Consider the following 27,027-nt stretch of genomic DNA (forward strand, 5'->3'; position numbering starts at 1 on the left):
AGCTCTTTCCCTGAGAAGCCGCCTATTCAGTGATAGAGAGGGAGGCTTTAGTGCTAACACAGGCTGAGGATGCCTTGAATTACTAACTGTGGGACCAACCACTCCAGCTAGTGTTGAATCACGTGTACCTTCAATGGCTGCAATCCATGAAGGAGCACGACAACCAAGTCATGTGGTGGTATATGTCTCTCAGCCATATTGCTTTCAAGTACCGCAGCCAAGTGGTAAAGATCATAAAAAAGCAGACGTCTTTTCCTGAGATGGGGGGTGTGGTAGGGAGCTGTCAACATAAGTAGACCAGTGACTCTGAAATGGAAGGGCACAGTTTGTGATGGGCTGTGCAGGGCCCACACTGAACCAAGGCAGGGAACAGAGCAATACTGGTCTCGGGAATGTCCCACCCCTCAACAGTGCAGGGCACAATTTAAAAGGATGCTGGTACCCAGGAAAAGAGGGAAGGAGCTGCATGTGGCACCTGGATGCCAGGCTGATGTGGAGAGCTGTGCCAGGAGTGGCAATAGCTTTGTGAGGGCTACTCTAGGAGCAGGGACTTGGATTTCCCATCCCCTGTCCTTGGGAGTTGAAAGCCCTAAGAGAGAGTGATTGAACAGGCCACGAAGAGACCGAGGAGAGTCTTTGATAAACCCCTCAGGTTGTAGGTCAGGACCCGTTGAAGTGGGATGGCCTGGGTCCCTCTACCTTGCCACTCTGTGTTTCTCTAGTGGCAGAACCTCAGGGGGAGCAACTGGTGCACACAAGGGTGATGAAGCCACAGCCAGTGACCCCTCTGAGATGACTAGGTCAGCAGAAACTGTAAGGCCACAACCTGAGCGCTAGGCAAGCTGGTTATCAGGCCTTCCTGATATAGGCTCTAAGAAAATGAGTTAGCATTAATGGGAGTTATTTGCTGCTATCAGAGCAGAAGTGTAAGTATTTTGAACAAGCTCATATAGTTTTCTTTCTCTTCTTCTGTTGTTGATGTCTGCATTATTCATCAGAGACCGCCACACTACTTCAGAGCTTTTACCTTTTGACTGTGCTCTTCAGCCCTCAAATTAAGTCACTGGTAAGGTCTGATGGATAGATTTGGAACACAAGTTTGGCCACTGTTATGCTGAGCTATTTTACCAATGTTTAAGTCATTTTTAACCTAAACAGTAAAAATCTGACACACTTGCTGCCTTCCTATTTGAATTCCAGGGACGTTAGTTTCACAGCAGGATAGGAATGGTATCACCTGTGTTATTATGCTAGCATTCTGCTGCAGAACAGTATGGAAGAATAAAAAGCATGTTTGAAATTAGCAGACTACACTGCAAAATAAGTGACAAAGTCTGAAAGCAATCATGAATAGTGACATAAATTGTACTATGCACAACTGAACTACAGTGGTTGCCACTGAAAAGTCAACATTTGCCAACAATAACTAAAGAATGATATCTGAGTTATATAACTATTTCCCTATAGTTAGAATACAAAATAAGCACAGTATGGCCCTAATTCTTCAAAGAGTTATGCATGTATTTAATTTTATACATGACTATCCCACTGAAGAGAATGAAATTATTCAGATGGGTGATGCTAAGCACATGTGAAAGTCTTTGCAATATGAAATCTCTAGTTACAGAATTTGACATTTTTTTGCCTCAGACAGAACTACATCAAATATGACTTCACACATATAGACAAATACATGCTATGATTTTTAAAAAATTTTTTCCAATTTTTTGAAAACTCAGTGTACATGCAGACTGAGATGACTGAATATTTGGATTTGTTTTTATGTTCTTCAAACAAATTTGACTAGGACTGGAAATTACTCATTAGAATGTGAGGAATACAGATGAATGGCAGCCATCTTATCTTGGACAGAACTAACCATGCAGGTGAACTGTGCTTTAAGGGCTTGTGATTCTCTCATGTTTCTTACATTTAACACTGGATACACATTACGATTACCACAAAGAGAAGATGTTTACTCTGATGTGACAGCATAAAAATATTCTGCTGAAAAGCCAGAATGCTTGTATTTCTATGAAACTGGCAAAAAGAAAAAAAACCAGCAGCTTTGCTTGGCATGAAAATCTTCAGCTTTACTGCCAAGAGATTCCACTACTGAACTGTGCCCTCAGTTACACACATGTAACTCAGTGGGAATTTGGCTCAGTGTTAGGATGCTTCCAGTTCAAATTCAACAACAGGTTGTGTTTCTTTCCAAAACATTTAGGAAGTTCCATGATCAGCTAAATATTATTTACCCTTTCATAATCTTATTTCCCTGAAAACAACATATTACCTATTTAATGAAAGCATCATGGATATTTTTTTCAACCTGCTGAAACAAACCACGCATGCTATCAGAAAAAAAAAACATGCAAATTTCATTCATTTCCAAACACTGCAAAATCAGCTTTGTGATTATAAAGATTTATGTTCCGTTCTCCTCCAAAATTCTCCTGATGTGTCCATTTGACTTAGACAGAACTGACATGCTGTTCTCTGCAACTCTCTATTATTAAACATAATGGATGACTTAGGCTAATGATTTAAGAGCAGGATGTGATTAATAATGTGAATAGAAGCTTTAAACCCAACTTATAGGAAAATAAACCAGTGTATAATTTTCATGTTTCATTAGAGAACATCTTTAGATGTATGCCTTAATGTTAATTGATCCCAGAGAGGTGAGAAAATGCACTGTTACAGTCTGACTAATGTGACTAAACTGTTTTTCGTGTTTCTGGAAGAGACCATTAGTATAACCTGATCATTCAGTATTTGTGAAAGAAATAAGGTGTTCATGATAAATTAGTCACTTAAGTGCTATCCAAATATGAGCAATTGATTTGAGATTTGCAAGACACCCCAAGGGACACAAGTAGAATAAACATGAAAACTATTTTAAACAGGTACTATGTTTTAGACAAAGACCTGTTCTACAGTAGAAAGCTATCCGTTCTTGAAAACCAGCGCAGCTGAACGGACACTGAAAAGAGTTTAATTCCAAGTTTAGTAAAGGGCAAACCATAGTGATCACTGTATCAGAAACTGGCTAATTTTTATAGACTCACAGCACTGGAACAGACCTCAGGAGCTCTTCTAGTCCAGTCCCCTGCACTCAAGGCAGGACTAAGTATTATCTAGACCATTCCTGACAGGTGTTTGTCCAACCTACTCTTAAAAATCTCCAATGATGGAGATTCCACAACCTCCCTAGGCAATTTATTCCAGTGCTTAACCACCCTGACAGTTAGGAAGTTTTTCCTAATGTCCAAACTAAACTGCTCTTGGTGCAATTTAAGCCCATTGCTTCTTGTTCTATCCTCACAGGTAAATGAGAACAATTTCCCTCCTTCCTCCTTATAACAACCTTTTAAGTACTTGAAAACCCCCCCCCCCCCGCCCCCAGTCTTCTCTTCTCCAGACTAAACAAACCCAGTTTTTTTTTCCAACTTTCTATCATAGGTCATGTTTTCTAGACCTTTAATCATTTTTGCTGCTCTTCTCAGGACATTCTCCAGTTTGTTCACATATTTCCTGAAATGTGGTGACAAGAACACAATACTCCAGTTGAGGCCTAATCAGTGTGGATGTCTTGCGTACAACAGTCTTGCTAATGCAGCCAAGAACATTTGCTTTTTTTAGCAACAGTGTTACACTTTTACTTCATTTAGCTTGTGATCCACTATGCCCCCAGATCCATTTCTGCAGTACTCCATCCTAGGCAGTCATTTCCCATTTTGTATGTGTGCAACTGATTATTCCTTCCTAAATGGTGTACTTTGCATTTGTCCTTATTGGATTTAATCCTATTTACTTTAGACCATTTATCCAGTTTGTCCAGATCATTTTGAATTTTAATCCTATCCTCCCAAGCACTTGCAACCCGTCTCAGCTACATATTGTCAGCAAACTTTATCTGTGTATTCTCTATGCCATTATCTAAATCTTGAAGATACTGAACAGAAGTGGACCCAGAACTGATCCCTGTAGGACCCCACTTGATATGCCCTTCCAGCTTGACTGTGTATTACTGATAACTACTCTCTGGAAATGGTCTTCCAATCAGTTATGCACCCATCTCATAGTAGCTCCATCTAGATTACATTTCCCTAGTTTGTTTATGAGACGGTCATGTGGGAAAGTATCAAAAGCCTTACTAATGTCAAGATATACCACATATACCACTTCCCCCCATCCACAAGGTTTGTTACCCTGTCAAATAAAGCTATTAGGTTGGTTTGACTTGATTTATTCTTGACAAATCCATGTGACTGTTGTTTATCACCGTATTATCTTGTAGGTGTCTGTAAATGGATTTCTTAATTATTTGCTCCATTAACTTTCTGGGCACTGAAGTTAAGCTGACTGCTCTGTAATTTCCTAGGTTGTCCTTATTCCCATTTTGTTCGTGAACAAATAAGTGTCCTTATTCTCATTTTGTTAGTGCAGCTAACAAATAAAGCAATGCTGGTGAGATTTTGGCGCTAATGTGTTAGGCATTAAGTTATGGGGGGAAAAAAAGGGGTATTTTAATAAAAAGAAAGGTCTTTTTTCCAATGAAGTTTTAACTTTATTTTTATATTTCAATATTCACTCTCTTCTTGAATTAGTCATACTTCTGTCAAACTTCCTCAGAAACTAACTTCCATATCTAAGAACAATGAGTCTTGATTGGTTCATTTTAACTTGTGCTTAATGTTCATGATTCTTATTAAATTACCTTTTATCTTCTCTGTTTCTATGATCCATAAATAGAAAGTGGCTAATTAACTTCAGAATATTCCACTGTCCCCTTCACAAGAACGTCTCTCTCACATCTATCATTTGCGTAACTATTACAGCAATGACTTTTTCTCCCTCTTTTACATAGTTCTCCTCCACATAATTATTTTTCATATCAACATGATTTCCTATATACTGTGTATATTCTATATTTTGGTTGCTTTGTGCTGCTAGAGTAGTGCAAAGGGGACATAATACCAGTTCAACATGCTACTTGAGAATTCCCACAGTGTAGGAGGAATACCATGGTGACAGATGTTCTCTCTGCTTTTTGGGCCAATCCTTTAGGTATTACCATGGGAGGTGGAAATCTGTCCCGCTTATTTTATTCCTAAGAGAACTTTTATTATTACATTCTTTATCAATGAGGATTAGACATTTAAATTGTAGTGCTGACTGAAAGCAACAGAGATCAAGACGTTGCAACGTACCAAACATCATGCATCATTCTGTACTGTGTGAATGCCTATCACTCTAGGTGTTTATGCACACAGGAAAAAGTGAGGATAGGGAAGAATGAGAGGGAGAGATGTATATTTTCAGCCAGTATCCACAGTGATATATTCCCTTTTTTGACAGAATGACCCATAACTCATGAGAGGTCAGCAGTGAGTTATGAAGGCCATTCCCTCAAAAAGAAAACATATTAGACCTACACGTTATTGTGTCCTCTATTCCTCCCTGACCCCCAACCATTTTTCCCTGCTAAATTTTCTTTATAAATAATTTAAAGTCAATTTTAATGCTTATGAACCAGACAGAGCTCACTGTCAACTGTTCTATTTGCAGAATAAATACTGCATTGCTGTAGCAGGGCAGTCTTCCAAACACAGTCTTACCATTGTTCTCAACTCCACTCTGCAGTTGGCATTTATAAGGGTGGAATTCAGCCCTCAGCCTTTCTGCTAAGAATGCTAGTAAGGACAACAATTAATGCTAAGTGTGATTGTTTCTGTGATCAGGACCGGTGCTAAGGGTTTTAGCGCCTTAGGCGCACGGCAATTTTGCCGCCCCGTGTGCTGGTCCCATGGCTCCGGTGGAGCTGCCGCAGTCGTGCCTGCGGGAGGTCCACTGGAGCTGTGCGAGCAGCCGACCGTCCACAGGCATGACTGCAGGAGCTCCACCAGAGCCGTGGAGCAGCCGACCGTCCGCAGCCACGACTGCAGGAGCTCCACTGGAGCCGCCTGCCGCCCCCTCCGGCAAAACGCCACCCACCAATAATCCTGGCGCCCTAGGCAATTGCCTAGGCCACCTAAATGGAAGCGCCGGCCCTGCCAGTGATGTTGATATCTGCGTATTAGCAAATGTACTTAGATGAACAACATATTTTAGAGGTCCCCCAAAGAGCTGTTACATGGTCATAACTTTTTGGTCAGTAGATAAAACCTGAAGATAAATGGCTCTGTATACTACTGCCAAATCCCCTAACAACACACTTGATTTTCTACACTAGCTTTTAAACTTCTTTTCATTGATCAACCATTGTATTTGCACAGTGCCACTAACTTCCGTACATTCGGAAAGAGTCCCAAACCACATATTACTCACTGTTCTGGCATCCCAGAGAGATAGGGTCTTGTCTGCAGAGCTGGTGAGAATGGTGTTGGAGAATGGAAGAAACTCTATACTATTGACCGAATCCTTATGTCCACGCATGGTGCATCTGCATCTCTCACTATAAAAAAAAACAGTGACAGAAATATAACTCTTGCCATTAAAGAGAATCAGCAGTCTAGAAGACAATGGCAGTAAAAGAGAATCAGATTTCAAATGGAGTTAATTGTCTCAGTTACTATTTTCAGAGAAGTTAGTACATAGGGGAAGGTTTATAGCACAGGCTAAAACAACCATCATCAAAAGGTTCCCTATGCTTTCTATAGAGTTATTTGAACTTTTGAAAGGTTGAGAGCTACCCACTGCATTGGAGAGAAAAAGATCAAAAGACATCAAAATAACTTACCACCTTACTAATATGCCAAAGAGCATTTATACAAACTATGGCTCTACAATGAAGAAAGGTTAAAAAAACTGGGCACATTGAGTCTTGAGAAAAGAAGACTGAGGGGAAACTGATAACCATCTTCATATATGTTAAGGGATGTTGTAAAGAGGACTATGATCAATTGTTCTCCATGTCCACTAAAGGAAGTACAACAAATTATGAACTTAATCTGCAGCAAGAGAGATTTAGGTTAGATATTAGGAAAAACTTTCTGGCTATCAGGGTAGATAAGCTCTGGAACTGGCTTCCAAGGGAGGTTAGGGAATCCCCATCACTGGAGGGTTTTTAAGAACAGGTTGGACAAACACCTGTCAGGAGTGGTGTAGGTATACTTGGTCCTGCCTTAGCACAGGGGACAGGACTGAATGATTTCTTGAGGTCCTTTCCACCCCTATATGTCTGAGATTCTGTGAAATAAGCATCTCAGTTCAGAAGTGTTCAAAATACTGATTTGATTTTTATTATTTACTTTGCTTTACCAATGATTGAGATTTGGATTGCTGATGATTAGGAGAATGGCATGGGAAGGGGTAAGCATAGATGAGTCCAACCCAGAAACACTTAACTAACTCTCCTCTGCTCTGGAATTTTAGGGTTTCCAGAATGTACCTCTACTTCTGGAACAGTTTGGATGGGAAGGATAATGAGCTTATGAAAACCCCAAAGCACAATTCCTTTTTGCCCACATCGAGTTGTTGCATCCTTACTTGCTTGTCAAGCCAGTTTAAGGTTTCAAAAGGATTAATTTACAACACAACTCCCCCCCCCGCCCCGCCAGAATTTTACAATTAGTTATAAAATGAGTTCTGTCCTGTATGTCCTAGTGCCTCAAATAGAGTGGCAGATAAACTAGCAAGCTAACAGAAAGCAGCCACCCACAACTACCCACTGTAATTTGAAGCGTTAGTTCAGTATTTTATTCATTGCACATTTGGTTTGATAGCTAAAAACACATCAGTTCTGAGCTGGCCATTGAATACATTGGACTGGCAAATTAGATTACTGGAGGGTGTGTGTGTGGGTGGGTGGGAGGCAGGGGGCAACTGGAAAAAGCCGAATTTCTTATAGCATTCTCTTTAGGAGGCTGTCAGCAGAGGGAATTAAAGATTTTGTGATTTTTTCCATTCCTGCATGATGCCAGAAGACTCATAGAGCTGTTGCAGGGTTTTTTTGTACTAAAAACATTGGAGATCAGATGCAGAGCACTAGAGCTTAAAGAGGCTTGCCAGAGGCTCACACTGTTCTGCCAGAGAAAAGCAAGTTCCCAGACTTACTTAAGACTCCTTTCCATTTTCCAGACTAGACCGTATATGTTGCTCCACATTTGAAGATCAGTATTGTCTCTGAAGAGGGTGTATAGGGGAGTGTGTGTGTGTAGCTGCTTCCAAAATGGAAATTTTACCCAGGAAATATATGTCAAATACACTGTATATTGTACATATTATTCTAGTATAGATATTACATTACACTATATATTTTACACTATTTATAGTATAGTATGTGTTATTTTGTAATAAGGATCCAGGTTAAAGAATCTGTTATTTATATCATACATGTAGCTTCCTGGCTTTTAGAGATTACTGCATAGTTTGTCTGATGTTCATGATTATTTATTATGCAGTGATAAAGTAACTTATTATGTTTTATATTCCCCATGGTCACACTGCTTTAACCATAAGGACAGATATACATGCATGTGGGCATATGTACATCTCCGTTTTCAACGGTGATTAGTGATTTTTGGGTACCCAAGCTGATATGCCTTAAGGGAAACTGATTTTCAGATGGTGGGTACTCAGCACTTTGTCTTAGAACCATGTAAGAGACTGACTGGTGATGTTGAATGCTCACCTGGAACTTTTGAAAATTTAGGCCAGTTTATATCTTAATGTAACATTATGTTTCATTAGAAGAAAGAAGAGAGAGTGAGTGAGCACAAGCGTGTTTTGGGGGATATACTTCTGTACAGTAATGTAATAAGATGATTTATATCATGCTCTTCCCAAAAAGGTAGCTGAAAACTACATCTTATCTGTTTGTGGAATAGGACAGCATAACAGAGGCATGGAAAGGGGGAGGAAGAGTATTGTTCATGAGTTCATAAGGCCTAAAATGGGGCATCCCAGGCAGACTGGCTGCAAGAACAGACTTGTGAGAGATTAATTAGGTGCCAGAGCAGGAAGGTCCCATTCAGAATCCCTGAGCAAGGTGAAAATGGACTAAAGTGACAGACAATAACAGCAATGGAAGGGAAGGAAATGAGTTGTACATTTCCATCAAGCACATAAACACTTAGGCTTGATACATCTCTCTCTCTCTCTGCAACCTCCAAACCAATGTGCAGTGATGAGAGAGCTCTCTCACGCTCCAGATTTAATTTACCATTCTGGTAACTGACTGACTGATATTTCTGAGCACCTCTGACTGCTATATAAAACAAACTCATCTTCCCTTCCAGCCAAGAGATAATTTAAATGAGAGTGCATTTCTTGCATACAAGCTCCCTTCTTGTTTGAAGGGAAAACTTTTATTTAGAAGTTCTATTGTGGCAAAGAAAAACTTGGTTTGAAGCAATATACCAACCGACTCTAGCACATCTTGTACACAGTGGGCCGGATTCTACACTTTTGACATGTGAAAAAATCCAGAGAAACTCCACTGTTTTAAAACTAGTTGCTCCAGAGATAGCCTGATGAAACAAAGAACAGAATCCTTTCTTAGTAAAGCAAACACTCATTATAGATGGGCTTAGGTTCAGAAATTTTTGGGTAGCTCAGAAAATAGAGGAAACCACCTATTCCTAGAATTTTAGGTTTTTGTACCAACCTAACAATTTCCTTAAAGCCCCAGCCACCGGAGTCATGTGAATACATGAGTATCTCAGCTTTCATTTTTTTAAAGTAAGTTTTTAGCCCTCATGTTAGCAGAAAACAGCTTACAAATGTGACCCCGGTGTACCTTAAAAAAAAACAGAAGGCAAATGGAAATAACCCAAAATTTGTTAATTTTTTAAAAAAATGTTGATTTAGGGAGAGGTCCTGACTCAGGATTATTGAATATTTGGGCTTGGCAATTGTGATAGTGTTCAAATACCGCTCAGTAAAATTTGCTAAGCACTTTATTAGCACTTTGCCAAAGACTCCAACACCTTGCTACTTTGTCAGCTATCACCTTACACACACACTGTTGTCAGTTTAAAAGTCTAGTGAGCCATAGATTATGTGCCATGTAATTCCACCACACCTACCTGCAGCTGCCATTCCGGATTTGCTGCTCAGAGCAGCAAGTTTCCATGGTCTCTTTTTGAAAATAAAAACACCCTAGCTGTAGGATATTAGGTGCAAAGGGATCAGCTGATGGTTGTGCTCACGCTAATTAATCAACACAGACGGGCAATTGAAGGTGTGTCAATTTCAAAAAGAGAATCAACTGCACCAGATTTTTAAATGAAAGAAATGATTAAAAGAAATGGAATAATTAATCTTAAAATGAGGCCTTGTATAGTAAGTTACAACTGAAAAAGAGATCATGAAGCAGCAACACACTTTAATTATGCAATAATACACATGCAACTTATCTTATTCCAATGCCATATTAGGCCTTGATTCAAAAAAGGCACTTAAGTAGTGTGCTAAACAGTATGCCTCAAACAGCAGCATCTTTCCTAACAATTGTTTTCTCAAATCGTAACATGGAAAATAACACGGAACTCCTTTTTCATATCTATCGTATAACATCCTACCATCTGAACTGCCTTTGCTATCAACTAAAAACGTGTGGGAAATTTGCACCACAACGTGATTACCAAATAATCTACATACAGTAGTTCTGTGAAAATTTTGCAAGATCACACACCAATCTCAACCCTGTTAAACTGATAGAATTGGACCAATTAAAAGGAGAATAGCATCAACAGAAACACACCCTATTAGTTACCCACTATGTGACTTTATCTCCAAAACGTGTTTAAATCAGGCACAGAACCTTTCTAGCCAAGATCAAAAAAGAAGAATAGCAAATGGGCTGGCCTGAGATGTTAAAATGCCAGCTTGTTTTATGATGTTATAAATACATCCTATCACGTCTTTATATGTTATTACCTCTATTTTATTTCTAGGTAGCTTCACACATGACACATCCAATTATTCATGTCAAGAATATAAAACTACTAGTATTTCAGTAAAAAAATGCCTACCATCACTTATGACAATGATTTTTTTCTTGACCCATTATTTCACTAAACATAACCAGGTTTTCATAAGACATTGATGAGTGGGGACATATCTGCTATAGAACATATTGGTCTTAGAAAAGGTTCAGAGGTGTATAATATTGCCAGTATGACCCATTCAGCTCAATACACTGTATTCTTTCATTACCTCCCTTCAATAAAATGAAGTTATCCTCTAATTCTGAATACTCAGTTTACAGTCACTGTGTAATTAATGTTTGTACAGTGCTTTGAAGAAGAAAAGCACTGGAGTACAGAAGTGCTTATTATTATTTTTGTAAACAAAGAAATTCTCTTCTCTAATGTAAATTTCCATACACTTAGAAATAAAATGATGATCAAATAATTGGTTGTATAAATAATTGATATTAATAATACTCAGAATTTAAAGTATTTTCATCTTCAAAATCCTGGAACAAACAACTATGGTGCTATATTGTGCAAATGGATCTGTGTGGGCAGTCCATTGACTTCAGTGCTGGTTTAGGGGGGGGTCTACCTGCACAGATCAATTTGCAGAGTCTAGCTCCAAGTCATTAAGCCTCACAACTGCAATTATGTTGCCTTATTCACAGGCTAGGCTTTCTCACTGTACACTTTTAAACCACACTGGTGGGTAAAATTAAGATTAAGTGCCAAATCTCTCATTATTCACATCAGCAATCCCATTGAGCTCAGTGTGACTATTCATGAGAGTAAGGCAAGCAGTGGCTGGAGACTGGCTACATTAGAGTAGCAACCCAATCCTGCTCCCACTGAAGACAATGCAAGTTTTGACATTGCTTTCAGGGGGAACTGGACTGGGCCTTAGTTTATCATCATGAGAGGTTGGCAGTCCAAACCCTCAGTCCAGTACACAAGAAACTGAGCATGTAAAAAGAAACAGACCCCTGAAGCAATGCAGACTTGACTGCTAAATTAAAAACTCTCCACTCTTCCCTCCATCTCTTCCTCTTTAGTCTGCTAATATCAAACCCGAGGCTTAACTGCTAGAAACAAGAATGGGAAAAAACCCACAAGATAGTATGATGTTTTATTATATTTTCTAGGTATATAAATAAACATATTTCCTCTGACTCAGCAACCTCACAAGTGAGCAATAAACTATCATTATAGTCTTCTGTTATACCTCCTTGAGAAAAATGAAAATTGAGGAGTCTCATAATTTAATTGTGACATCTCCATTCTTAAAGTTCTGAGATGGTTCAAACGGTTTCTCCTTTCATTAAAAAGATACCAGTCAATTTTAACTGCTTACATTTTGGTCTTGCTGCAGAATTTTAATTTACACCGATAGGCAGTGTAAATTAAATATACTTTTCCTGTATTTTGAATGGAGCTGAATTTAACATGGCAGTTATTCTTCGACATCAAGTTATGAAGTGTCTTGCCATGACAAAAACATAATTGGCCCTGCCCTGGTTGACAGTGAAGTCAATGGCAAAACTCCCATTGATTTCAATGGAAGCAAGATCAGGCTATTTGTTTACACAACAATGTAATCTGGTGCAAACGTAACCAATGGAGTCATAGCAGTTCTGGCAATATGTTTGGCTGGTAAACAGCTATCCAAGTACTAGAAGAGGGAATGCAGAATGCTATTTTGGCTCTGCCCTTTCAATGAATACTACGCAGGCAAATCCTTCTGCCCACATAGTATCCCATTCTCCATATGGGTCCCCATATCTATCTGTGGGGAGCAGCTTAGGGCATGAGCAACATTTGAATTTAATGCCCTGCTCAACAGAAACAGTCAAAAAGAACAGTAAAAAAATCTAATTGTGATGCTGGAGGTTAGTATTGGAAATTTACTGGACCTTCCAGGATCTTTCCTCCTGGTATGTTTTTCCTGATCTAAAAATTATCTTGCTGCATTTCTGTAATTTGAAAAAATGCCTTCATTGAACACTACTCAGAGAGGGAAAACTTATGGGACTAAACAGCATAGAGAACACACAAAGAGACAGATAGAGAAGACAGTGCCTTGTTTGTGTCCTTAGTGACATCTGATGATTCAGGAAGGATTCAGATTGAAAACAAATATCTGCAGAGAGGGGGCATTTGGTGAACGTCTTCAGCTGATTGCATACTTACAATTAATTGGGAGAAAGCAACTCTCTAGTCAGAACAATATTCTAAAATATAGATATAGATAAACATATAGATAGATATAGATAAACATAAAGATATTCCCAGCTCTCGAAACAAGGGTTCTATAAGTGCTGGAGGAAAGAAGCACCAAAAGCTCATGCTTTACTTCACGACTGAAAAACTTATGTTTCTCAGATGATTACAAATGTAAGGACAGGAGTTATATTATTGCAAGAATAAAAGCAGAAGGCAACACAATATTTCTTAGTGTACACAAGTAATTTTGTGGGGAAAAAAGTATAGTAACAGACTTCGGGAGGGGTGCCCATGCCATTACATGCATATTAGTGAAAGTTTCCAGCATTGGGTGGGCACCCAATAAGAAGACTGCTCAGTCTCCCAAGAGGCATCACTGAAGAAACACTGGTTGCTATGTGTTGCACATGCACTTGGCTCCCTGATGGTTCTTGCTATCCTAAGGTACAATGAGGACCCTATCTTCCACTCTTTTGATTGCTGAGCTTGTTTCTGTCTAGACTGTATTATGTTAGTGGCTGTTGTGTTTTCTAGCACAAAAAGACTGTCTATTGGAGACACCTAGCAAAAGAAGATTGAAAAAAAATGTGAAATTCTTTATTTTCCTCATGGTGTATTTTAAATAGTCCTCAGAATCCGGACTTATTTCAGTAAATACTGAAAATAATTTCTGATAGATACTATTATTTGACTTGTTTTATATGACTAAAGTGTATAGGCTGGCATTACTCTAATTAGGCTTTAACAGGAGAGTGTAAAGAAGCCTAAGCGTGTCTGACTACAATCTTTGTCACCTGTTCTGTAATGACTTGAAACATTAATAATGAGGCTTTTGCTAATTATCCTAATGAAGGATTAGTCAGATAATGATTTTACACTTCTTTGAACATGTAGAGTGCTATCTAAAGTTGTAAGTATTATTATTTAGATTATTTTCGGTTTCAGATAAAGGCTTTTCTGGTTTTAAAAGAAAAAAGATAAAAGGTCTGTTAAAATAAAAGAACAAAATTAAAGCTCCAATTTTGCAGACTGAGGGCTAGTCTACACATAGTTTTGATACTGATTTAACTCTTTCGATTCAGAGTATGATTTTATTCTAATATAATTGAATTAGTAGAATCCCTAGTTTGAATGCAGTAAAAGCAGCTCTGTATTGGTGTAACTGCATCCACATTGGTGAGCTTTGCCAATTTCTAAATCTATATAGCTGAAGCAATGCAATATCTGCTTACAGACAAGACTTTATGGAGGTGCTGAACTTCATGCATGCGGATTGGGGGACTAATCAAGGATTTAAAGTTAGATATGTGCTTAAGTGCTTTGTTGGATCCAGGCCAGAGTGCACAGCCCCTCACAGGAGCCAGACCTAAAACAACCACAGTAATTAGCACCTGTTTTGGTAGTGTCAACAGAAAGCCATCAGAGTGAATGATCATAATGAAGAGAGACAACTAGTTTTTCACTCCTGCCCCTGAGCCTGAGGCACATTGGCAAGGCAGACTGGGAAAGCCTGGGCTATTGTACAGTAAGATCAGGAGGGCGCCAGGGGTTTTGCTGCCCTAGGCGGCAGCGCTTCTCCTTTGAGCATTTGGTGGCGGGGGGTCTTCCGCTCCGTGTCTTCGGGGCACTTTGGCGGCGGGTCCCAGAGCAAGTGAAGGACCCGTCGCCAAATTTCCGCCTAAGACCTGGAGCGGAAGGACCCCCCGCCGCTGAATTTCTGCCGAGGATGGCAAAATGCCGCCCCTCAAATCCTGCCGCCGTAGGCGACTGCCTAGGGTCGCCTAGTGGAAGCACCGGTTCTGAGTAAGATGTATCTATTCTGATAGATGATAGGACTTCCATTTCCAGGATTGCCGTTTTGGGGGAGAAAGAGGGAAAGAAATACTTCAAAAATGCCTTAGCTTGTTCAATGACAATACTCTATGAGATAAAAAGGCTTAGAACATACTACGTATTTTTCATACCAGATTTAGATGGATATTTCACTTTCTTTTAGAATATTGACTAAGTTGGCCTCTCTGTTTGCTCAGCTTGCTTTAAAACATCCATAGAGAAAGAGCTTGACTATCAGAGGAGTTGAGCACTCCCACCTCCAGCTGAAGTCATCAGCACCTGCCAGGACTCAGCATTTCTCAAAATCAGGCCAAAAATGTTTGCTAAAGTGGATACCTTATTTGTGCATCGTGTATTATGAATGGAAACATATTATTAATAATAGGAAAAGATTTTCACGACTAGTCATTTTTGGGGCCCATACCTGAAAGGGGTCTGATTTTCAGATAGCTGAGGTTGAGCACTCTATGAAAATCACACCACTTCGATGGGTTTCCAGTCGGGCACTTAAAAACTGAGGCACTTGAAATAACTAGCCACTTTTGAAAATCTTGGCTTTATTTTATGAAGTAATCCTCTCCTATCCCCATCAAGAAAACTGGGGGTGCCACTTAAGTAGTTAAAAATAACCACAAATAGATGTAAAACATGTAATTAAACCATCATGAAACATTGCAGTACTAGTATGACCATGTTTTCTGCCCAGCAGCTCTGTAGCAAAAGAATAAACTATATGACTCATTCCCCCAGGACAGTGGGCTTATCCTCAAATAATGTATCAGCTGAAATCAGCACTGAATTGATGTCACATTTCGGTAAGTGTTTCTTATGAGGCTTGTACTGAAGCTGCTTTTTGTTCTGGTCTCTTGCTCTCCCTTCATATAGGTAAAACTTTTGCTTTTTCTGATTTGTCTTGGATGACTAAACCCAGGTTTCTCCCTTAATCCAGCCAAATATATATTGCTGCTGGTTGCTGCAAGGCAACAGCATAAAGGGGAAAGCTTCCTTGACTAGTACTTTGAGGGATCAAATGGCTTCCCAAGTGACTTTTTTTTTGTAGTATCCTTAAGCTTACTCTAGGCCTACCTTGTCCAGACACACTGCTGCAGCCAAAGTTTTGTATTTAAGTTTTTCAAATAAAATATCCAGGAAAGTTCACTTTCTAGATTTAGTGTTCTGTCTTTCCTATACTTTATTTCCAGCAGACTGAATCGCTATAAAGCTGGTTGCATGGATGCTTCTGTTATAGCTCCTGTTATCCTCCATGATTTGGTATTCATTTTTAGATTTACAAAATATATCCATCAGTTACTGGATGCAGGGCCGGCTCTAGCCATTTCGCCACCCCAAGCACGGCAGCACGCTGTGGGGGGCGCTCTGCCGCTCGCCGGTCCTGCAGCTCCGGTGGACCTCCCGCAGGCATGCCTGCGGATTCTGGTGGACCTCCCGCAGGCATGCCTTGGATGCTCCACTGTAGCTGTGGGACCAGTGGACCCTCTGCAGGGTCACCTACGGGAGGTCCACCGGAGCTGCCTGCCGCCCTCCCGGCAACTGGCAGAGTGCCCAGCGGCATGCCGCCCCAAGCACGCGCTTGGCATGCTGGGGCCTGGAGCTGGCTCTGACTGGATGCAAGAAGAAAATTGTAAAAACAGCATACATTTGTCAACCCAAACAGATTCTTAAACCAGAATAAATCTTAGCAAGTTTCCTATAATTTCACACCTCTGGCTAAATGGCTGACAAAGTCCATGTTTGTCAGTTTCTCCATGAATTTGCCTTTTATCCCAAAACAGGGCATTTCAGCAATTTCAGAAGTTTTTCACCAAAAGTTTTTCAAGTTGGGCTTTGAACCCAACAGTGTTTTGCAAATATTTTCAGTTTTGACAAATCACAAGTTTTCAGTCTAAAAATAGAAAGTTTTGTTGAAAAACTCCCAACCAGCTCTAGTTAGGGGCCAGCTTGTAAAAAGTATTTAGGAGACTAAACATGCAGATAAACACTTAGCGGGATTTTCAATAGTTCATAGGTGCCTAACTCCCATTGGCTTTCAAGAATTCCCCTTAGGAACATTCGAAAATCCAACCCTTAGTATGTATTAAATAGTGGGAGACTGGCCCTGTTGAAAACTATATTTGCAACGTCTTTCTTACAGGAGTTTGTCATGATTTAGCAGAATTTATAGTTGAAGAGGAAAAGGCTCTCCCCACTGATAAGTTGGAGGGGGCTCTCCTAAGTTAAAGTTGACCTTGGGCTCCATGAAGGACAACCATGACTCACTTTTTTAAATGCAAGATTCTAGCCTTCTCCGTTGTGAAATGTAAACAGTTGTATACTTATGGACAGGAACAAGCAGCTGGACTTCAGTTATATAGCCTGATGCTACGGGAAGGAACAAAGACCCCCTCTTTCTCACACACAAAATGAGCTAATTTATTTTGGGATGTATTCCAGAAAAATCAGCTCACTAACCTTCCCAACAATCCATAGGCTGGCCCTGCACAATAGTGACCAAGGGCAGGTATTGGTTATGAATACGGGGAAGACAGATGTGATCTGTTATTTCATTCCACCAGATTCCTAGATTCTCGATACAATGGGATGGCATGGAAGTTTTCATATCACCCCTTCCTCTTCCCCCACCCCTAGGCAAGAAGATTAGTGTGCATTCAGATTTCTCAATCTGCATATAAGAAACTGTACAGCAATTTGCATTCACCGAACTCCTCATCCAAATGCGCAACCCACCAAAAACCACGCAAAAGGTGTTAACATCCTTCCATTGGAGATCATCCGGTTATTCCTATTGATACATACAAGAACATGACTGAATCAAAAGCAGAGGTAGATAAAAATACTGCAGCATGTCAAATCCAAGCTATGCAGTTGCAGCTGAGTGTTAGTGGCACATCTTCTTTCTTTGGAAGAGATGCCCTTTTTATTCAGATCACCATAGCACCTCCAAGCCAGGGTGTATTCATCTTTAGGGGGGAAGGTTATAGGCTAAAATGTCGAGTTCCAATCTGTACCAATATTACGCAGTACTAGCACACACAGTTTGGAACCGGTGCTGTGCTATCGTAAGTTAACATGAAGATATATATATATTATTGGGGTTCCACTAACAATATCTGTACAGCTTATTAATGGTTCAGTTTGATCTACTTGGTATAGAGCCATTACACATATCACTGGTACCCTGGTCTTCTTTTGACTTGATCTTCTTCCTCATTTTAAATGTGACTGACATTGCTTTCAATCTATGAAATGAGCAAATACTTTTGAAAACAGTACAAAATGGCTGAAACACAATAAATATAAGCACATAAATATTAAAGTGAGTAAAATGAATTTCAGTGTGTTTTCAAATTGGTTTTCTTCAGAGCAGGAGTTTCATTATTTGTCCAAATGAAATGGATTTTGAGTGGGTGGCGGTCTTAAGGAGGCATGCTGCACTGTTTCAATGGCTTTATGAGCTTGGGAAGATATGAATAATGGATTTGTTGTGCACTTAGATGCAGCATCACAACAAATATAATATCATTCTGGTTCTCTAATAAGCAGCTGCTGGAGTGGGGAATAAAAAGTCTTGCCTCCTGGTCTAACCTACAGGTGATATCTTTTTCAGTCAGTTTATTTTTCATAACCATTGAAACAAATTACTGCATTGGCTCTGTCTGATTTTATAGGGAGAAACCACTGAAAACACAGCAAATAAGAGGCTAAATTCCAGAGGTCATCTCTTATTCTGATCTGCGATTTAGCTCTTGAAGGGACCAACCTTTCAAAAGGCAGATGTGCCAGGGTGTGACTAAACAAAGGATACTACTCATTCTGAGGAGGCAGTTTCCAGTTGGGAGGGATTGTGTAATTGTTGCCCTAGCTATTATGCACTCAGTTACATAACAATTGACTCACAAACTTCTAGAAAGGTTTGGGGAAACAGTACTGGTGCATCTCCTGTTGTCTTAACTTGGGCACAAGCTCTCCCCTGCATTTATAGGTGAAGTGTTGCTGCAGCTGTGTGGTTCCAGGATACTACAGACACAAGGTGGGTGAGGTAATATCTGTTATTGGACCAACTGCTGTTGGTGAAAGAGATAAGCTTTCAAGGTACACAGAGCGCCGTTGCCTTTTTCACCAACAGAAGCTGGTCCAATAAAAGATATTACCTCACCCACCTTGTCTCTCTAACCAACATTTAGTCAGATGGGAAAGAATTACAATGGGGCAGCGTTGCCAGGAGACAGGAATTAAGCTATATGCAGTTTTGCTGTAACCGTCTCGGTCTCGGGATATCAGAGAGACAAAGTGAGGTAGGTTCCAAAGTCAAGCACTCAAAAGTTAGGTGATGCTTAAATTAAGGGCTGTGTGCAATTTTAATTCCCTCCCTCCCTTGTGCATATGTTTATGGTACAGTCTTTAATTATGTGCTCGCATATTTTTCTCCCACAGAACCTCTGCTTCCATCCTTCCCACATCCATGGCTCATATCCTCTCCGCACTGCAGCTTATGTCCTTCCCCCTGCTCCTGCCCCTCTTTCCTCTCTTGTTCTTGTCACCCATATGCCATCAATTTCCCTGTCTGCTTGTGCCTCTGTCCCCATCTCCTGCTTCTACCTTCCAAGCTCTTTTCCCTGAACCCCAGCCCTATGTCTCTTCCTCCCACCTATTCCCAGTTCCTCATGCTTCTACATTCCAGTCAATCAGTTCATCCTTCTCCATGCTACCTGTTTACAAGCAGGAGGAGCACTGAGAACACGGAAGAGAAAGTATCCTTGCTCTCAGTTCTTGTGCCTAGCACCATGGTGGCTTCAAGAAGAGCTATTGTCGAGAAAGCCCGGCTTTGTTCCTACAGCCTTGGATGAAGTATGCTCAGTCACTTGGTGGGAATGGTGCATTTTCAGTCAGGTCACACATGGGAGCTGTGAGGGGATGGAGTAAAAGAGAACTGGATAAATTCATGGAGGTTAAGTCCATTAACGGCTATTAGCCAGGATGGGTAAAGAATGGTGTCTCTAGCCTCTGTTTGTCAGAGGGTAGTGATGGATGGTCACTTGATCATTGCCTATTAGCTTCAGTCCCTCTGGGGCACCTGGCATTGGCCACTGTCGGTCGACAGGATACTGGGCTAGATGGACCTTTGGTCTGACCCAGTATGGCTGTTCTTAAGTTCTTATTATGTTCTTATGCCCAGTGCAGACAAAATTTTCAGAGAATTTAGCTGCCAAACTTTAACAAGTCTCTCCTGAGCACGTGTGAAACAGTTACAAGACTTTTCTTTAAAGAGTTAAAAGAGTGTAATTTCCCCTAGCGACATTCTCAGAAATTGTGGACTGTTTTAGATGAAATTTTCCCAAAAAACTTTTTCCTGAGGAAATGATTTCAATTGATCTGAATGGTTTATATCTGCAGAACTAAAAACCATGAAAAACAGAAATCTTGACTATGGCAATCTTAAATATAGCTGCCTATAACAAAGGTTAATATTGAACACAGACAATGACCAATGCTTTCTTTTTCTCCTTAAGAGCTGCCCTCTTCCATTTATTGTCTCTAAGTGTCCTAAGATTTACGTTTTACAAGCAAATGTTCAGAGGCATTGATTTTCTAGGAGACATTCCCTGTTACCATTGTTTTCAGTGTCATTTAATGGCCACTATGAAATTTAAACAGGATTCTGAATTTTACCTTCATACTTCTCTGAAAAATGGCATTGTGAGGTTCATTATGTCCCAATAATCCCATTTACAATTTGCTCTGTTTACAAAATAAGTTTCTTTTCTAACAAATAGGCCTACAAACTCAACCACAGATCTGAAGTCAACATGGATTATTTCCCTTTCACACATGACTACAATTCGGCAAAATTCTTCAGGCTAAATTATGCCCTTTTTTACACCTGGGCAAACCAGAACATTTTCAGTGGCATTATACAGATATTACTGAAGCTGTAATTTGAAGACAAAATGGGTGGCAGAAATATTATCCAGGGCAGCATATGTTCTGCAAAATCTTAGTTACTGGTGTTAATGAATGAGATGAAAGAACAGAGCTTGACTTTCAGATCCCAGGTTGAATTTGCTGTTCAGGCAACTAGAAAAATCATTTTTACCTGTAAATTGAGCACATTTAATACAGAATTAATTGAGACAAATATACAAACCCACAGTGCTCTTTTTACAGTTACTGTTAAAAGTGGAACTGCACTTCCAATTGTGTCTGAGGCTGTACACTAAAACAAAGAGAATACATTAGACTATGAGAAAATTACCTAAGCTTTGACTCTTAATGATATAAGCAAGGCCCAAGGATTTTCAGAATAGGCAGACGACCAAAACAGATTGAGAATAGCATATCTGAATCTCCATGAAAATCAGCTGGCCATTCCATACAGTAAATATCAACACCTTTATAGACATATGACCAGAACCTGAGAGAGCTGGGCACTTTCAGCATCTATTGGCTTCAACTGGAATAAAGAGCAAGCCTCAAATAACTGCCCCCTCTGTGATTACTGAGCACTTGCTGTACACGCATTTTAGCACACAAATGCTTAACTGTACACATATTAATTGTTCCAGGGGTTCAACTGAGATTAGAGTTCAGTTAAATTTTTCAGACTAACAGTTTATTCACTGAAAAATACAGCATTGGTTAACCTGAAACTATTGGTGAATTCACCAAATTGTTTCGGCCATTTTTTTTTTCTTTGCAAATTAGATGCCATTCAGAAAACAACTGGAGAAGAGAATGAGGCGACAGTCATGTGATGAGAAAGACAGCATTCAATTGCCCCCTCTACTTGATGTGGAGAAGGGATCTCAACGTAGGTCTCCCATCTTGCAAGAGAATGCCCTACCTGCTGGGTCAACCTTATAAGGCATGCATCATTACCAGTACGACCTCTTTCTCCTCCTCTTCTAGCCATTTTGTGACTCTTGACCTTCATTTTTATTTATTTATGTTTTGTCTTTATTTTTAAAAATGGCTGAAAATTGAACAAAACATTTTTTGGACAAGAAACAATATTTTTGTTGAGATTTTTTTGGCTTCAGTTTTGGTTGATTTTTTTTTTTTTACTTCCAGGAAACTGAAAACTCAATTATTCCCTTGCCTCGCTCTAACTGAGAAAACTCACAGGTGTAAATGTATAAGCATGTGTCAAATAGATAGCTAAGGGTTAACGTTTCTTTCACCTGTAAAGGGTTAACAAAGGGAACCAAACACCTGACCAGAGGACCAATCAGGAAACCGGTTTTTTCAAAGCTCAGGGGAGGGAGTGTTTGGGTCTGTGTCTTTTGTCTGGCTCTCAGCTATGAGAGGGATCTTTCTATCTTCATCTTATCTCAAAGTTTCTCCTAAACATCTGTGAGTACATAGGAAAGCAAAGTAATTCGGCTATGATGAGCTTTGTGTTGTATTTACATGTATGTTGATTTGTTGGACTGGTTTAATCGGGCTATCTTTTAAATCAGACTGTTTATTCATATGTTCTTATAAGCAAAAGCCCTGGATTTGTCATCTTGATGCAGAGTTTATATTCTTATGTCTTTTTCTTTCTTTTTTTTATATAAAGCTTTCTTTTTAAAACCTGTTTGAGGTTTTTTCTCTGGTTAAGGCTAAGGAACGAAGGGAGTGGGGAAATCTCTTGGTGTTAGCTTGACTAGGTTTGAATGCATAGCCTCAGGGGAAGAAGGAAGGGGGAAGGTAAATTGCCCTCTCTGTTTTGCACGCAAGGAGTTTAAGCACAGTATCGCCCAGGATAACCCAGGGAGGGGGAGCTGGGGATGAGATAAAGAGGAGACAAGGGGAGGAGGTTGTTTTCCCTTTGGTGTGAGACTCAGGGTTTCTGAGTCTTGGGGTCCCCCAGAGAAGGTTTTGGGAGACCAGAGAGGGAGTCAGGTCCTGGAAATTCCTGGCTGGTGTCAGCGATATCAGATCTAAGCTGGTAATTAAGCTTAGAGGGTTCATGCTAGCTTCTCAGTTTATGAACGCTAAGGTTCAAATCTGAGTAGGAAGCTACGACAGCATGTGCATTAATGTTTCTGCAATCAGAGCCTCCACTATTGGCCCCAAAAGCCAGCATGGAATACATGAAATCTAAGATTACAATAAGGTTAGCAGGTGAGCAGCTGCTAAGCTTTTACGGGCTGGCGCTGTACATTTGGAAGATGTGTCACTGTTTTATACTCTCAGTAAAAATGCCATCTTCTTGTATAATAGAAGTATAAGCTATTTCCATCAACAAATTGTGTAAATCCTAAATTACAGAATGTAATCTTAGTTTATATCATTGTTGTAGGTGTTGAATATGTAATCAAAGTAATGTCAAATAGTGATTGATAACCTAATAAGAATTATGCAAAAAGTTCACACAGTCAAGATTAGTTTTTTGTCACCTGAGAGCACTAGCTGTTAATTTTATACACTGTATAACACACCACATCCTCAAGCCATTATTTTCATCTAAACTTTCAAAATGCTGTTACTTCATATCTATGCTATTGGCATAAAAATGAAAGAAACAATTATATCTCTAAAAACCATCCTTCTAAGTAGAAAAACCTAATATGTTAATTTAACTGCAAAACATCAAATATAGTACTTTATTATGCAGATGATAGATATAACTTCACAGGTCAGGTACAGTACAATTTCAAATATATTCATACTTTGCAGTTTAGTGGCCCCAGATCTCTCTATCTGATCTGGCTGACAATAGGCGCTTGATTGAGAGCCAATTACACACAGGGTATGTCTACACTATGAAATTAGGTTGAATTTATAGAAGTCATTCTTTTAGAAATCGTTTTTATACAGTCAGTTATGTGTGTCCCCACACAAAATGCTCTAAGTACATTAAGTCAGCGGACTGTGTCCACAGTACCGAGGCTAGCATCAACTTCCAGAGTGTTGCACTGTGGGTGGCTGTGGGTAGCTATCCCACAGTTCCTGCAGTCTCCGCCACCCATTGGGATTCTGGGTTGAGATCATCGTCAGGCCCCCTCTCCCTCCCTCCCTCCGTGAAAGCAATGGCAGGCAATCATTTCTCACATTTTTTCTTGGGTTACCTGAACAGACACCACATCATGGCAAGCATGGAGCCTGCTCAGCTCACCATCACCATATGTCTCCTGTGAGCTACACAGCAGCAGCTCATTGCTTTTTGGCAGCAGACAGTGCATCACGATTGGTAGCCATCGTCGTCATATTCCTGGGTGCTATTTTAGCCCACCTCGGTGAGATCGGTTAGGGCCGCCTGGGCAGACAGGAGTAACTCAGCCAGGTCATTCCCATCTTCTGCCGAGCACCCAGGAGATAACGATGGCTAGCAGTCCTACTGCACCGTCTTCTGCCGAGCACCCAAGAGATGACAATGGCTTGCAGTCGTACTGCATCATCTGCTGCCAGCTTATGATGTAAAAGATAGATGGATCAAAATAAGAAATTGACCTGATTTGTTTTGTGAAATCAATGGCCTGCTAAACCCAGAGTTTTGAGTTCAATCCTTGAGGGGGCCATTCTGTCAGACAGTTGTTTGTGTTTCTCTTTGACGCAAAGCCACCTCTTTTGTTGATTTTAATTCCCTGTAAGCCATGTCATCAGTCGCCCCTCCTCCGTCAGAGCAATAGCAGACAATTGTTTTGTGCAAAACCAGGTGAGGAGGTGATGGCAGTGCGGTGACAAGAAGGACACGGTCATAGATTTCTCACAAAGTAGGGGCCAGGCAATGTGCCCCAGCAATGTGCACATCATGCTGATGAGCTCTGAGTGAGCTCTGCAAACACGCTGGTCAAACAGGAAATGAAATGCAAAAGTTCGCGGGCCTTTTCCTGTCTACTTGGCCAGTGCATCTAAGTTGCGAGTGCTGCCCAGAGCGGTCACAATGGAGCACTCTGGGATAGCTCCCAGAGGCCAATACCATCAAATTGCGTCCACACTATCCCAAATTCGACCTGGCAAGGTTGATTTCAGCGCTAATCTCCTCGTTGGAGGTGGAGTAAAGAAATCGATTTAAAGAGCCCTTTAAGTCGAAAAAAAGGGCTTTGTTGTGTGGACGTAAATCCAGGCTTAAATCGAGGTAACGCTGCTAAATTCGACCTAAAGTCATAGTGCAGACCAGGCCACACATGCACCAATGACTAAGGGAATGTAAACCATGTTCTTGCCTCCTTCATGGTCTACCACTATTGCAGGGCACAGGGAATTCTTTAAAAAGCCATTACTCTCCCTCTTGAGTAAAAGGGTGGGCAAGGGCAGGAAGTGAAAGGAACCAGGCATAGGGCTTTCACAGATTACTTTCCCCTTGCATTAATGCCCAATCTGGTTGTGCTGTGCCCCACAGTCAAGGTTTGTGGCAAAGCCATAATCTAGCCACAAACGTGAAAGTAAAACTAAAGGCTGTTGCCTATAGGCCTAGCCTGCTCGCTTGCTTATATATCGTTTCTTAGTTTCTGATGGGTTTGATTATTTGTTTTATTAGAATAGATTATAACTGGTTTATAGATTTATATTAGAGTGTATGCTGGCTGTAACACAAGGATCTACAGGCCACATCCTGTATGTTGATCCAAGGTAGAGTTAGCACATATATGTTTGGGACCTTTTACTTAGATAGTGGTGATGAGCTAAAGCAGAAGGTCCCTATCTTTAACATAGATGGATAAAGGATAGCTTTAATCTAGCTGGATGGAGCAGGGATAGCTCAGTGGTTTGGGCGTTAGCCCACCTAAACCCAAGGATGTGAGTTCAATCCTTGAGGGGGCCATTTAGGGATCTGGGGCAAAAAAAAAAAAAGTTGAGGATTGGCAAAGGGGGGGTCATGCCTGACCTTAAAAACCTGTAAGGCAAGAGATTCTACCACCTCCCAAGGAACCCATTCCAGTGCTTCACCACCCTCCTAGTGAAAAAGTTTCTCCTAATATCCAACCTCAACCTCCCCCACTGCAACGTAAGACCATTACTCCTTGTTCTGTCATCTGCTACCACTGAAAACAGTCTAGACCCAACCCCTTCAGGTAGTTGAAAGCAGCTATCAAATCCCCCTTCATTCTTCTCTTCTGCAGACTAAACAATCCCAGTTGCTTGCGAGTTTTGCTTGGCCACAAGCGCCACAAATGGAGCCACGTTGGGATAGCTTCCCAGAGGCCAATACCTCAATTGCGTCCCACTGAATCCCAAATTCGACATGGCAAAGGTTGAGTTTCAGCGCTAATCTCCTCGTTGGAGGTGAGTAAGTAAGAAATCGATTTAAAGAGCCTTTAAGTCGAAGAAAAGGCTTGTTGTTGTGGACGTAAACCAGGCTATAAATTCGAGGAACCGCTGCTAAATTGCGACGCAAATCATAGTGCAGACAGGCCACACATGCAGCCAATGACTAAGGGAATGTAAACGTCATGTTCCTTGCCTTCCTTCCATGGATCTACCACTATGGAGGGCACAGGGAATTCTTTAAAAGCATCTATCTCGCCTCTTGAGTAAAAGGGTGGGCAAAGGGCAAGAGTTGAAAGGAACCAGGCATAGGGCTTTCAGCAGATTACTTTCCCCTTGCATAATGCCGCAATGCTGGTTGTGCTGTGCCCCACCAGTCAGGTTTCTGAACGGATAAGCAAATTGAGCACACAAATTGCGAAAGTAAAACTTAAAGGCTGTTGCCATATAGTGCCTAGCCTGCTCGCTTGCTTATTATATCGTTTCTTAGTTTCTGATGGGTTTGAGTGTATTTGTTTTTAGAATAGATTATAACTGGTTTATAGATTTTATATCTAGAGGTGAATGCTGGCTGTAACACAAGGATCTACCAGGCCACAGTCCTGTATGTTGATCCAAGGTAGAGTATAGCACAGATATGTGTTGGACCTTATTACTTAGATAGTGGTGATGAAGCTAAAGCAGAAGGTCCCTATCTTAATCATAGGATGGATAAAGGATAGCTTAACTAAGCTGGATGGAGCGCAGGATAGCTCAGTGGTGTTTGGGCGTTAGCCAACCTAAACGCAATGGGTGCAGTTCAATCCTTGAGGGGGCCATTTAGGGATTTGGGGCGAAG

General features: G+C 40.5%; 1 protein-coding gene across 1 annotated transcript in view; it reads right to left on the minus strand.

Moving 5' to 3' along the window:
- SPAG16 (sperm associated antigen 16) overlaps nucleotides 1–27,027 on the minus strand; it is an 868,104-nt gene that overhangs the window by 287,114 nt on the left and 553,963 nt on the right. The window contains exon 13 of the mRNA XM_032800034.2: nucleotides 6,334–6,460. Within this exon, the coding sequence (XP_032655925.1) occupies nucleotides 6,334–6,460 (127 nt within the window). The remainder of the gene's footprint in view (nucleotides 1–6,333; nucleotides 6,461–27,027) is intronic.

This window comes from Chelonoidis abingdonii, chromosome 10, assembly GCF_003597395.2.
Source record: "Chelonoidis abingdonii isolate Lonesome George chromosome 10, CheloAbing_2.0, whole genome shotgun sequence".
Lineage (NCBI taxonomy): Eukaryota > Metazoa > Chordata > Testudines > Testudinidae > Chelonoidis > Chelonoidis abingdonii.